We start from the raw sequence: 12,432 nt of genomic DNA, 5'->3' as shown, positions 1-12,432 counted from the left end.
TGAACTCCGTTCGCTGGGTAAATGTCTCCTGTCGTCCCCCTTCTCCCCCACTGCTAACTCCCGGCTCCGTTCCTTCTATCTCGCTTCTCCCTATGCCTGGAACAGACTCCCTGAGCCGGTACGTCAGGCTCAGTCTCTGGCTGTCTTCAAATCTAGGCTTAAAGCCCACCTCTTTGCTACTGCTTTCGACTCCTAACCATGACTCTCTTACTCAGCACCCTCACTTATCACCCCTACCACTGCAATTTCCCCACCCCTAGCTGTCTGTTCGTCTGACCAATTTGGATTGTAAGCTCTGTTGAGCAGGGACTGTCTGTCTCTTCATGTTCATTTGTACAGCGCTGCATAAATCTAGTAGCGCTATAGAAATGTTTAGTAGTAATATCTTTACATTTTCTTATTTGCATTTTAATAATACAACGGAATACAAATGCCAAAAATGGGAAAAAAAAGCAGAATAGCTCAGTAATCACAAAAATATAAAATAGAACGCCCCTCCAGCCCCCCCCCCCCCCCCCCCAGGATATAAGTAGCTATTTATAAAACAGATACTTATAGAACTCTTCCAAGACAAATTGGGCAGCTCTTTTAAACTCGCTGCGAGCAGTTGCTTTTTTTTTTTTTTCCCAACTCATCTTGAGGGGGCCCCCACCAGCTCCGAGGGGCACACACTCCCCTTCCCCCCCAGCTCCTCAGGTAGCTATTTTTATGTGCTTTTTTTTTTTAGATATCTGGCAACTCTGATGGGAATGATCATCATTACTCTAGGATCCCTCCATGACTAAACCTGCTATATGCAAGTGCTTCATGGGAAATGCAGAAACAGACTCCCTGCTATTCAGCACTATTTAACCGGCCAGAACAGCTGCTGACCAGTTAAAAGGCGCATAACCGGCTATCCGCCGATATTCGGGCAGGGGATAACCAGCTACCCCCGGTGAATATCCCCAGTTAGTACCTAGCGGTTATATCGAGCAATAGAACCAGCTATCCACCAATGTTTAAGGCAAGTTTAGCGACCGTAATTGGTCGCGTGAAACCGTAGAATATCTTTGGTCAGTTTCAAGACAAAATGGTTAAGTCTGAATATCGACTTAGCCGGTTATTTTGAAGCGGGCCAAAAATAAACCAGATATTCAATGCCAGTAATTAGAAATGGCCCGGCATTGAACATTTCGACTCGATAGTGACCGCGGGAGTCATTCAGTCTAATGCCCACGGTCTGAAAATTGGCCTCAGAATCTACAATGGCAGAAAAAACCAGTGTGTTCATCTCATCTGTCCATTTTTATCTGATCACTGTCTTAATTCCCTGAAGATCCTCTGTGCTTATCCCAGACTTTACCTCTCACTCCCCCCCCTTAAGCTAAGGATCTTCTGAGTTTATCCCAGGCTTTACCTTTCACTCCCCACCCCCAGCTAAGCTTGACCCTTTCTTGAATTCTGATATGAAGTTTGTTTCCAGAATCTTTACTGCAGCCTGTCCTAAGAACATATTATCATACTGGGACAGGCCAAAGGTCCATCAAGCCCAGTATCCTGTTTCCAACAGTGGCCAATCCAGATCACTAGTATCGTTGCAGCCATTACCCTTTCTGTAAAAAAAATGGGGGGGGGGGGGGGGGGCATTGATCCCACTGATGCTACTTATGTCCTTGGGAAAGTCACTTAACTCTCAGTGCCTCAGATACAAAAGTCCTTTGTGAAAGGAAGAAACCTACTGTACCCGAGAATATAACTCATAACTCACCTTGAAATACAACTGAAAAGGGATGAGCTAAATTTGAAAAAAAAAATCTAAATCCTTCAGTTAGACCTGGGTCTTCCTGTTCTGAATCTCATAGTTTAAGAATACATTCCTTGTTGAAAATGACACTAGCGTTTGGCCGTCCGCTTACCTTGACTAGAATGTCCCTCGCAGAACACTCAACGTCCAGCGTCTCCTGCTCCTGAGAAAGGCTCTCCCTCCCAAGGAGGATCCCTGCTTCCATGGCTGCACCAATGGGGATCACCTCATCTGGCGGGATAGAATTCAGGAGTTGCACATCTGGGAAGAGATCTCTAATGAGCTGCTGGAGCTTGGGAATGCGAGCAGAACCCCCACACAGAACCACCTGCAGGAATACAGCCTCATTATACCACCTGCTGTCTCACTTACCCTGGCCCTCCTAGATCCATTTATATAGGCCCTTGTGTCTGTCCCCCCCCCACTCCCGGTGGGCATATTAATTAGCTGCAGACTCAGATCTATTCCCGATTACAGCACATTAAAGGAACACCATCCCCTAAACTAGTTTGCATTCCTTGACACTCCCCAACGCTGTATCTATTTTCTTTGTAAACTACTTACTTGCAAAGGACACATATGCACTTGTACCCCCTGACCTCTGTCCCCTGTATCAGCTCAGCGTACAAGTGCATATCAATCACTACCCTCAGGTCCTGCAAGGTATCAGAGACCACTGCAACAGGACACGGAGTCAATCTCCCTCCCAGTTAAATACCAACAAAATTGGCCTTGTAGAATAAATTAACCAAGGTAAATATGGATCCTTGAGAGATATCATGTTACCTATAACAAAAATGTTTTCTGAAATTATAGTATACAGCTGGTTTTACATTATAAAAATAGCTCAGTCTTTTGGGTCATGGAAAGTTATGGTCTGACAGGGAGATTCATGGGATGGGCACAGGCTTTACGTTTAACAGGAGGTTGACGATTCTTTCAAGCTGCAGAGGGGTACTCACCAGGGTTGTCCCCTTTCCCCCTCCTGTTTTTGTGGACTATAGAACTGTTAGCCACAAAGATCAGGGCGTCAGACGCTGTTCAGGGCTTGGTGATTGGGGGAATAGAAAAAGTAAGATCAGTCTCTTTGCAAATGACATCTTGCTGTATCTGGATCCTGCACTGCATATTTTGCAATGCTTTGGGCGGGCAACTCCTGGGGCTCCAGGTCAACTGTGATAAGTCAGAGCTGTTAGTGTTGGGGGGGTGGGGGGAGAGGGAGACTGGAACCGTGGCCTTATAGGCATAGACTTGAGTAATTCTTTGGACATTAGAATTTGGGATACCACTTCATCTGACTGCTAAGCAAAGCTCGTGTACACAGATTTCCAATCCTGCTCTCTCTGCCTTACTGAACATCCCTGAGAAGGGTAAATATTTAGTTAGTGAAACTGGGGTTTCCACTTAACACATTGCTTGTGATGGACATACTGAAGAGTTGATGACTGGACACAGACTGCCTTTACTCTGTCTTTACTTTCTATCACAGTACATTGAGAGAGGATTGTGCAGTGGTTACAGCCCTCACACAGAGCAGAAGCCCTTGTACATGTGCCTGGCTTCTTCTACCGTGAAAAAGAAGACTGGACCACAGTAATGATGAAGACGAAGCAAAAGTTTATCTAATATAATAATTTGCTCTGTGAACGTTCTAAAGTGTCTCACTGGGATCGTAACCACCTGCTGACGTCACTGGCCAGAAGTAGAACCCTGCTTGCCCGACGTCAGGAGGTGGTTACGATCCCAGTGAGAGACGCGTGTTGAAGAACAGCGGGAGCGGGCAGAGACGTCCCTACGTGCACGTGCCCCCCCCCCCCCACCAAAATCGCCAACCCCCTTCTGCTACCCTCCCCTTTTACCGGGGTCCCAGCGGCAGCAGTGAAGAGCGAGCAGGCTCGCGAGTCTGCTGCCTTCCCTTCTCTTCGCTCTCAGCTCTGACTCTGGTCCCACCCTTGCGGAAACAGGAAATGAGGGCTGGACCAGAGTCAGAGCTGAGAGTGAAGAGAAGGGAAGGCAGCAGACTCGCGAGCCTGCTCACTCTTCACTGCTGCCGCCGGGACCCCAGTAAGAGGGGGGAAGGGAGGGTAGCAGAGGGGGGGTTGGCGATTTTGGAGGGGGGGCGAAGTGCACGTAGGGGGATGGGCGGGGCCAGTGTCGGGGAGGGGGGGACTGGAACTCGGGGGAGGGACAGAGGGAAGGAGAGAGAGGGAGGGAGGGAGACCTGGAAATTGGAAGGGAAGAAAGGGGGCTGTGGGACTTGGAGGGGTCAGAGGGAGAGAGCGGGGGGGGGGGGGGGGGGGGGAATAACCTTGCTAGCGCCCGTTTCATTTCATACCGAAACGGGCCTTTTTTACTACTTGAACAATAAAGGACTTGACACAACGTTGTGTTTCGGCCAGAAGGCCTACATCAGAATGATGATGAGGGTCTTGAAATAGTAATTCTTGTAATGTTCTATATGTTTATTCAAAGTATGATGAGAATCCAAGATAGATGGATTATTGTGGTCTTTAAAAAGACTGTTGTGGAAAATCTGTGTTGAGTCTTAAAACAGTCTCTTACAGTATTGCAGTTTATCCGTGGGACTTTTTGAGTTCTCCACGTTTGTAGATTCTCTTTTGGCTTCTTCTACCACCAAGTCTTTACAAGGTCTTACCAGAATTAGTATGGACAAACTGACTTTAGAAAAATCCCAAAGGGTTCTCAGTGTCCCCAGATGTTAGGGCCTTCAAGGTGGCAGCTCTTTTACAGGGTCCTTGCAGGATTCCCCCCCCCTGGCTGGGTGGAGTCTCGCATTTAAATTTTTCAATCTCTTGCACTCTCGGGGGGGGGGGGGGGGGGGGGGGGAGGGCTGCAGGGCTTCACCAGAAGATCCAGTTTTTGTCCCCATTTATAAGAGAATGGAGGTGGTGCCGGAAAGCGCAGGGGAGGAAATCGGAGATTTCGTCCTTCCTGACTTCACGCCAAGGTTGGGCAGAACAGTTTTTCGGGACTGGGCTGCCAAGGGGGGCATCTCATTGATACACTTGCTAGAATTGGGGCAGGAAACTTCCCTCCTATTCCCAGATCCAAGAGAGGTAACATAACATAGTAAATGACGGCAGATAAAGACCTGAACGGTCCATCCAGTCTGCCCAACAAGATAAACTCATTTTACATGGTATGTGATACTTTATACCTGAGTTTGATTTGTCCTTGCCATTCTCAGGGCACAGACCGTAGAAGTCTGCCCAGCACTGTTCTTGTACTAAACGTTCTGAAGATTCTGGAATCCTAAAGAGTTACAAGATTCCGGAATCCCAATTAGTAGCAACATTCCATTTAGAACCCCAAAGAGTAACATAGTAAATGACGGCAGATAAAGACCTTACAGTCCATGCAGTCTGCCCAACAAGATAAACTCATTTTACATGGTATGTGATACTTTATACCTGAGTTTGATTTGTCCTTTCCATTCTCAGGGCACAGACCATAGAAGTCTACCCAGCACTGTTCCTATACTGAAAGTTCTGAAGATTCTGGAATCCTAAAGAGTTCCAAGATTCTGGAATCCCAATTAGTAGCAACATTCCATGTAGAATCCCAAAGAGTAACATAGTAACAAAGTAAATGATGGCAGATAAAGACCTGAATGGTCCATCCAGTCTGCCCAACAAGATAAACTCATTTTACATGGCATGTGATACTTTATACCCAAGTTTGATTTGTCCTTGCCATTCTCAGGGCACAGACCGTAGAAGTCTGTCCAGCACTCTTCTTGTACTAAGTTCTGAAGCTAACATCGAAGCCCCTTAAAATTTAACAAATTGTCCTATTGGTATAAACACGTCATATCCCTTGCCTCTGGGATCACTAAGTTACGGGAACAGTGGCAAAGTGACTTACCTATGCATCTTACAGACCAATAATTTCTAGCCCCGTTTGATATTTTAGGCCTCTTCATGAAGTCTGCAGAGTTGCAAGAGACCCAATTTAAGCTACTACACAGATACTATTTAACCCAGGAAAGGGGGGGGGGGGGGGGGGGGGAAACATTGGGCCTTTGGGAGAGTGATCTGTTGTGTTAAATGTAAGCACCTACCCGGCACTGATAAGTTGGATAGCTGGCAGAGAGCACTGCCGATGCTTGCCTCAGTTTTGCACCATCACATCAATTGGGACTATGGCCTGTTGCTGCTGGGATGTCAGGAATCCCCATCTGCTGAAGGTTTGGGGGCTCCGCAGTGCCGGTTCCTTTATAATGCCATCCAACTAGTTAAGCAGCTCATCTTGGCCTATTGTGTGTCAAAGGACCCTCTGCTGTTTCAGCAGTGGGTGGTCTGGATGCGGGTATATGCTCGTTTTAAGATGGTCGATTATGGGAAAATGCTGTCTGTGGAAAGGAGGAGTTAAGTTCTTTTCTGGAGACAGTTCCTGAATAGCAGTAACGGGATCTAGAACCAGCTTCGTTTGCCGTTCCTGATGACTCAGGGTGTGTGTTGAAGGGATCTAGAACCAGCTTCGTTTGCCGTTCCTAATGACTCAGGGTGTGTGTTGAAGGGATCTAGAATCAGCTTTGTTTGCCGTTCCTAATGACTCAGGGTGTGTGTTGAAGGGATCTAGAACCAGCTTTGTTTGCCGTTCCTGATGATTCAGGGTGTGTTGAAGGGATCTAGAACCAGCTTTGTTTGCTGTTCCTGATGACTCAGGGTGTGTGTTGAAGGGATCTAGAACCAGCTTCGTTTGCTGTTCCTGATGACTCAGGGTGTGTGTTGAAGGGTGGGGGAGGCTTGCAGCGGGCGTGTGAGATATGTGTGTGAGTGACTGGTGAGAAGCTACGTTGGCTGACTGCAATGTGGGATGGGATTTGGGGAGTGAGCTGGGGAGGGTATGCATGGCTGGGTTTACAACTAAAAAGCTCAGTGGAGGTTGGACATCTGCTCTGGGGTCCTCACGTCCCATGGTTCCTACTAGATAGTTGGGTGCCATTGGTTTCCCCTGGCATGTGGGGGTCTTTTGAAGGTATATTTTGTATATTGTTCTGTGGATTTTATTGTACTCTGGGGTCATAACTGTGTTTCCCGTTCTGTTCCTCTCCTTCCACTGATGACAAAGATATTTTAAAAAATAAATAGAAAAAGCCCATTTGGGGCACATGTATTGGAGCTGTGTCCGAGTAAAAATCTTTTGGACAGAGTTACATGGCCACGTGACACAGATCTGGAACTCATCTTGGAAGCTGTCTCCAAGACAACTGTTTGACGTATTCGGGCTGCAAAGACCAACACCGGTGGGATTTAGAGCCTTTTTGTGCAGAGCTATGTTAATGGCGAAGCGAATCATACTGCAATTATGGTTGACGGAGGACCGTCCCACAGTTCCTCACTGGAGATCGGCGATGATCCAGGCGTGCGCCTTGGAAAATCCCAATGCAAACTAGACATCTGCCCAAGCAACCTCATGAAATCAGCTCCTCAACAATTCATAGTAGACTTAACGAACCACCTGAATTTCATGCTACAAAACGGACTTTTCCCAAAGGAAAAAGGAAAAATCTTACTCACCCCAATACCCAAAGAAAAACGCTAGTGAAATAACTAACTACAGACCAGTTGCATCTATACCACTAATAACCAAAATAACAGAAGGAGTGGTAACCAAACAACTCACAAGTTATCTTGACAAGTTCTCAATACTGCATGACGCCCAATCAGGATTCCGTTCGAATCACAGCACAGAAACAGTATTAACTACCCTACTGACCAAATTTAAGCAACGGATCGTAACCGGCTCCAATATACTCCTCCTACAATTTGACATGTCAAGTGCCTTTGACATGGTTGACCACGGAATCCTATTACACATTCTTGAATATTTCGGCATCGGAGGCAATGTCCTAAATTGGTTCAAGGGGTTCTTAACCTCACGCTCATACCAAGTCACATCAAATTCAACCACATCTGCCGCATGGACACCTGAGTGCGGAGTACCGCAGGGATCTCCCCTCTCACCAACAATTTTCAACCTACTGATGACCCCACTGGCAAAACTTCTATCAAACCATAACCTTAACCCTTACATATATGCCGATGATGTAACGATATATATTCCTTTTAAACAAGACATCAATGAAATCTCCAACGAAATCAACCAAAGTCTACACATCATGAACACCTGGGCAGATGCATTCCGACTGAAATTGAACGCAGAAAAAACTCAATGCCTCATACTAACCTCCCAATACAACACAACCAAATTTACCGCTATCAACACACCTAAACTAAACTTGCCAATATCAGAAAATTTAAAAATCCTTGGAGTCACAATCGACCGCCACCTTACACTTGAGACTCACGCGAACAACACAACAAAAAAGATGTTCTTCTCCATGTGGAAACTGAAAAGAATAAAACCATTCTTTCCAAGATCTGTCTTCCGCAACCTAGTACAATCACTCGTACTCAGCCATCTGGATTACTGCAACTCACTATACGCAGGCTGCAAAGAACAAATAATGAGAAAACTTCAGACAGCCCAGAATACAGCAGCCAGACTCATCTTCGGGAAAACCAAAATACGAAAGCGCAGCACCATTACACGAGAAACTACACTGGCTCCCACTCAGGGAACGTGTCACCTTTAAAATATGCACATTAGTGCACAAAATCATTCACGGTGAAGCCCCTGCATACATGTCTGACTTGGTAGACCTGCCACCCAGAAACGCCAAAAAATCATCCAGAACTTTCCTCAACCTTCACTTCCCTAAGTGCAAAGGCATAAAGTATAAAGTACTACATGCATCAACCTTCTCCTACATGAGCACGCAATTCTGGAACGCACTATCACGCAACCTGAAAACGATCTATGAATTAACCGACTTCCTCAAACGATTGAAGACCTATCTCTTTGAAAAAACATACTGCAAGGATCAAAACACATAAATCCCATATACACCATAATAATGCCTCAAGACATTACCTCATGTACTCCATTTCCCCGTACTCTCTCCCATTCAATAATCTACCCACAGATAAAAACTGTTATACCCCATTGCTCTCTTGCTATTATTCGTTCACCCTAGTAATCCCCCAACGTCATATCCCATAGTTTCTACGCCCCAAAGATGATTGACCTGACTCTGTCTTCCTTAACTATTCACAATGTAACCCATTATCGTAATGTAATAAACTGTATTTCCATAATTTACAATGTATTGTAAGCCACACTGAGCCCGCAAATAGGTGGGAAAATGTGGGATACAAATGCAACTAAATAAATAAATACCGGACTTGGCCTCCAGAAAAGGAGTGCAATTTTGTAACACTTGGTCCCCATTTTGGGACTCCCTCACACCAGTAGCAAGAAGCAAAATACTGAACTGTTGACCCATGCTTGATAGGGAAGGGTTGGGTAAGGGAAGGGAGAGAAGGGATGGGGAATAGGATAAAAGGCAAAACGAACACTGTATTCCATAAGATACGTTACTTGAACTAAAATTGTAAACTGTTGATGTTTGGATTGCAATAAACATGATTTATATAAAAAAATAAATAGAAATAGCTCTGTCTTGCTCCAGTGGAAATCATTACCTGGCTAATATCCTCCGCTGTGAATCCGACTTGTTCCAGGAGTTTCTTCACTGGTTCTATACACTGATTGAAAAGCGAGGCGCATATGAGCTCAAACCTAGCCCTGAAAGAAAAAAAAAACAGAGAGAGGTTTTGTGTTCACCTGATCACCTCGCTCCACTTGTGCTTATTTAAAATTCCGAGTAAGGAAATACAATTGAACGTTCATGACAGTTATAAAGATCAGAATCGAGAGCATATTTACATAGGACTTATACACACAACTGTATGTTTGTAACTGCATATAATCAGAAGCTTTTACTTCAATGCCTCTGTATCGCTCCATGGTGTGACCTCACCTTGAATACTGCGTCCAATTCTGGTTGAAATATCTCAAAAAAGATAGAGCGAAATTAGAAAAGATTCAAAGAAGAGCGACCAAAATGATAAAGGAGATGGAACTCCTCCCATAAGAGGAAAGGCTAAAGAGGTTAGGGCTCTTCAGCTTGGAAAAGAGACAGCTGAGGGGGGATATAATTGAGGTCTATAAAATCCTGAGTGGTGTAGAATCAGTAGAAGTGAATCCATTTTTCACTCTCTCAAAAAGTACAAAGACTAGGGGACACTCAATGAAATTACATGGAAATGCTTTTAAAACAAATAGGAGGAAATATTTTCTCACTCAAAGAATAGTTAAGCTCTGGAACTCGCTACCAGAGGATGCAGTAATGGCAGTTAGCGTATCTGGGTTTAAAAAAGGTTTGGGCAAGTTCCCGGACTAAAAGTCCACAGTGTGTTATTGAGATGGACATGGGGGAAGCCACAGCTTCCCCTCAGATTGGTAACATGGAATGTTGCTGCTAACTGGATTTCTGCCAGGTACTTGTGACTTGGATTGGTCATTGTTGGAAGCAGGATACTGGACTAGATGGACCATTATTATGTTCTTAGAATATCCCACAGTGACAATTTAAAAATAAAGAAGTGCATTAAAATTCAAGAAAAGATACGGGATCATGGGTAACCTGCTAAATACAATACACACATATAAAAGTAATAAGCATAGCAGGGTTTAAAAAACTGTTTGGACAAGTTTGTAAAAGAAAAGTCTATAAGCCATTATTAAGATGGACTTGTGAAAATCCACTGCTTATTTCTAGGATAAGATAAGTTATTTTGATAGTCAAACAGTGGCAGTCTAAATAGATACCTTCCTACTGTTTTATAAGTGTGTGCCCTAAGTACTTTCTATACCAATATATATTTTCACCAAATTTGGATGGAGGGGGTTGTCAATGATTAAAGACTGTTATGGCTGACAGACAAGAGCACTTTGTCATACATACAGCCAAATGATAACATATGAGACATCCCCAAGATTCAATTTGTATAGTACTGGGTGACACTTTTCTACTTTTTATTTTTGTATTGAGTTTTGAGAACACAATAAGTAGAACGCCTAATCTTTTGACAGTATTTCTAGGATAAGCAGCATAAAATGTATTGTACTGTTTTAGGATCTTGCCCAGGTGCTTGTAACCTGGATTGGCCACTGTTGGAAACAGGATACTGGGCTTGATGGAAATTCGGTCTTTCCCAGTATAGCAACACTTATGTTCTTATGTCACGCTCATTTGAAGGCTCTCTCACTCTCATCTAAGCCTTAGTGCCAGTGAATAGATCCGGATTGCTGCTTTTATGAGAGGTGAGCCTAACAGAAGAAAAGCCAAGTGGCCCAATCAGTAGGAAGACACCCGAGTGCACCTTCCTGTGTACTTTATTGGGACAGACCAAAGGTCTATCAAGCCTAGTATCCTATTTCCAACAGTGGCCAATCCAGGTCACATGTACCTGGCAAGATCCCAAAACATTTATGCTGCTTGTCCTAGAAATAAGCAGTAGATTTTCCCAAGTCCATCTTAATAATGGCTTACGGAGACTTTTCTTGTAGGAAATTATCCAAACTTTTTTAAAACCCTGCTATGCTAACTGCTTTTAACAGCATTCTCTGGGAAAGAATTGCAGAGTTTAATTACAGGTTGAGTGAAGAAATATTTTCTCTGGTTTGTTTTAAATTTACTATTTAGTACATCAGTGCTTGTCCCTAGTACTAGCATTTTTGGAAAGAGTAAACAAGTGATTCACATCTCCCTGTTCCACTCCACTCAGTACTTTATAAACCTCTCATATCTCCCCTCAGTCATTTCTTCTCAAAGCTGAAGAACCATAGCCGCTTTAGTCTTTTCTTATAGGGAAGTCATCCCATCCCCTTTATCACTTTTGTTGCCCTTCTCTGTACCTTTTCTAATTCTGCTATGTCTTTTTTGAGATGTGGTGACGGGAATGAAACAACAATATTCGAGGTGCGGTTGCACCATGGAGCGATACAACGGCATTATAACATTCTCATTTTTGTTTTCCATTTCTTTCCTAACAATTCCTAACATTCTATTTGCTTTTTTAGCTGCCACTGCACACTGAGCAGGTTTCAACGTATGACACCTAGATCCTTTGGTGACTCCTAATATGGAACCTTGCATCACATAGCTATAGTTTGGGTTCCTACTACTACTACTACTATTTAGCATTTCTATAGCGCTACAAGGCATACGCAGCGCTGTACAAACATAGAAGAAAGACAGTCCCTGCTCAAAGAGCTTACAATCTAATAGACAAAAAATAAAGTAAGCAAATCAAATCAATTATTGTGTACAGGAAGGAGAAGGGTAGGTGGAGGCAGGTGGTTACAAGTGGTTAGGAGTCAAAAGCAATGTTAAAGAGGTGGGCTTTCAGTCTAGATTTAAAGGTGGCCAAGGAAGGGGCAAGACGTAGGGGCTCAGGAAGTTTATTCCAGGCGTAGGGTGCAGCGAGACAGAAGGCGCGAAGTTTGGAGTTGGCAGTAGTGGAGAAGGGAACAGATAAGAAGGATTTATCCATGGAGCAGAGTGCACGGGAAGGGGTGTAGGGAAGGACGAGTGTGGATAGATACTGGGGAGCAGCAGAGTGAGTACATTTATAGGTTAGTAGAAGAAGTTTGAACAGGATGCGAAAACGGATAGGGAGCCAGTGAAGCAAATTAAGGAGAGGGGTAGTATG

The 12,432-nt window shown here is 44.3% G+C and overlaps 1 protein-coding gene across 1 annotated transcript in view; it reads right to left on the bottom strand.

The window, feature by feature from the left end:
• HSPA14 (heat shock protein family A (Hsp70) member 14) overlaps positions 1-12,432 on the bottom strand; it is a 39,349-nt gene that overhangs the window by 8,014 nt on the left and 18,903 nt on the right. The window contains exons 10-11 of the mRNA XM_030216639.1: positions 9,358-9,460; positions 1,899-2,114 (exon numbers count right to left, since the gene is read on the bottom strand). Coding sequence (XP_030072499.1) covers positions 1,899-2,114; positions 9,358-9,460 — 319 coding nt within the window. The remainder of the gene's footprint in view (positions 1-1,898; positions 2,115-9,357; positions 9,461-12,432) is intronic.

This window comes from Microcaecilia unicolor, chromosome 10 (assembly GCF_901765095.1).
Source record: "Microcaecilia unicolor chromosome 10, aMicUni1.1, whole genome shotgun sequence".
Taxonomy (NCBI): Eukaryota; Metazoa; Chordata; class Amphibia; order Gymnophiona; family Siphonopidae; genus Microcaecilia; species Microcaecilia unicolor.
Note: the sequence above shows the minus strand (reverse complement) of the source record. Positions and strands in the feature narration are given on the sequence as shown.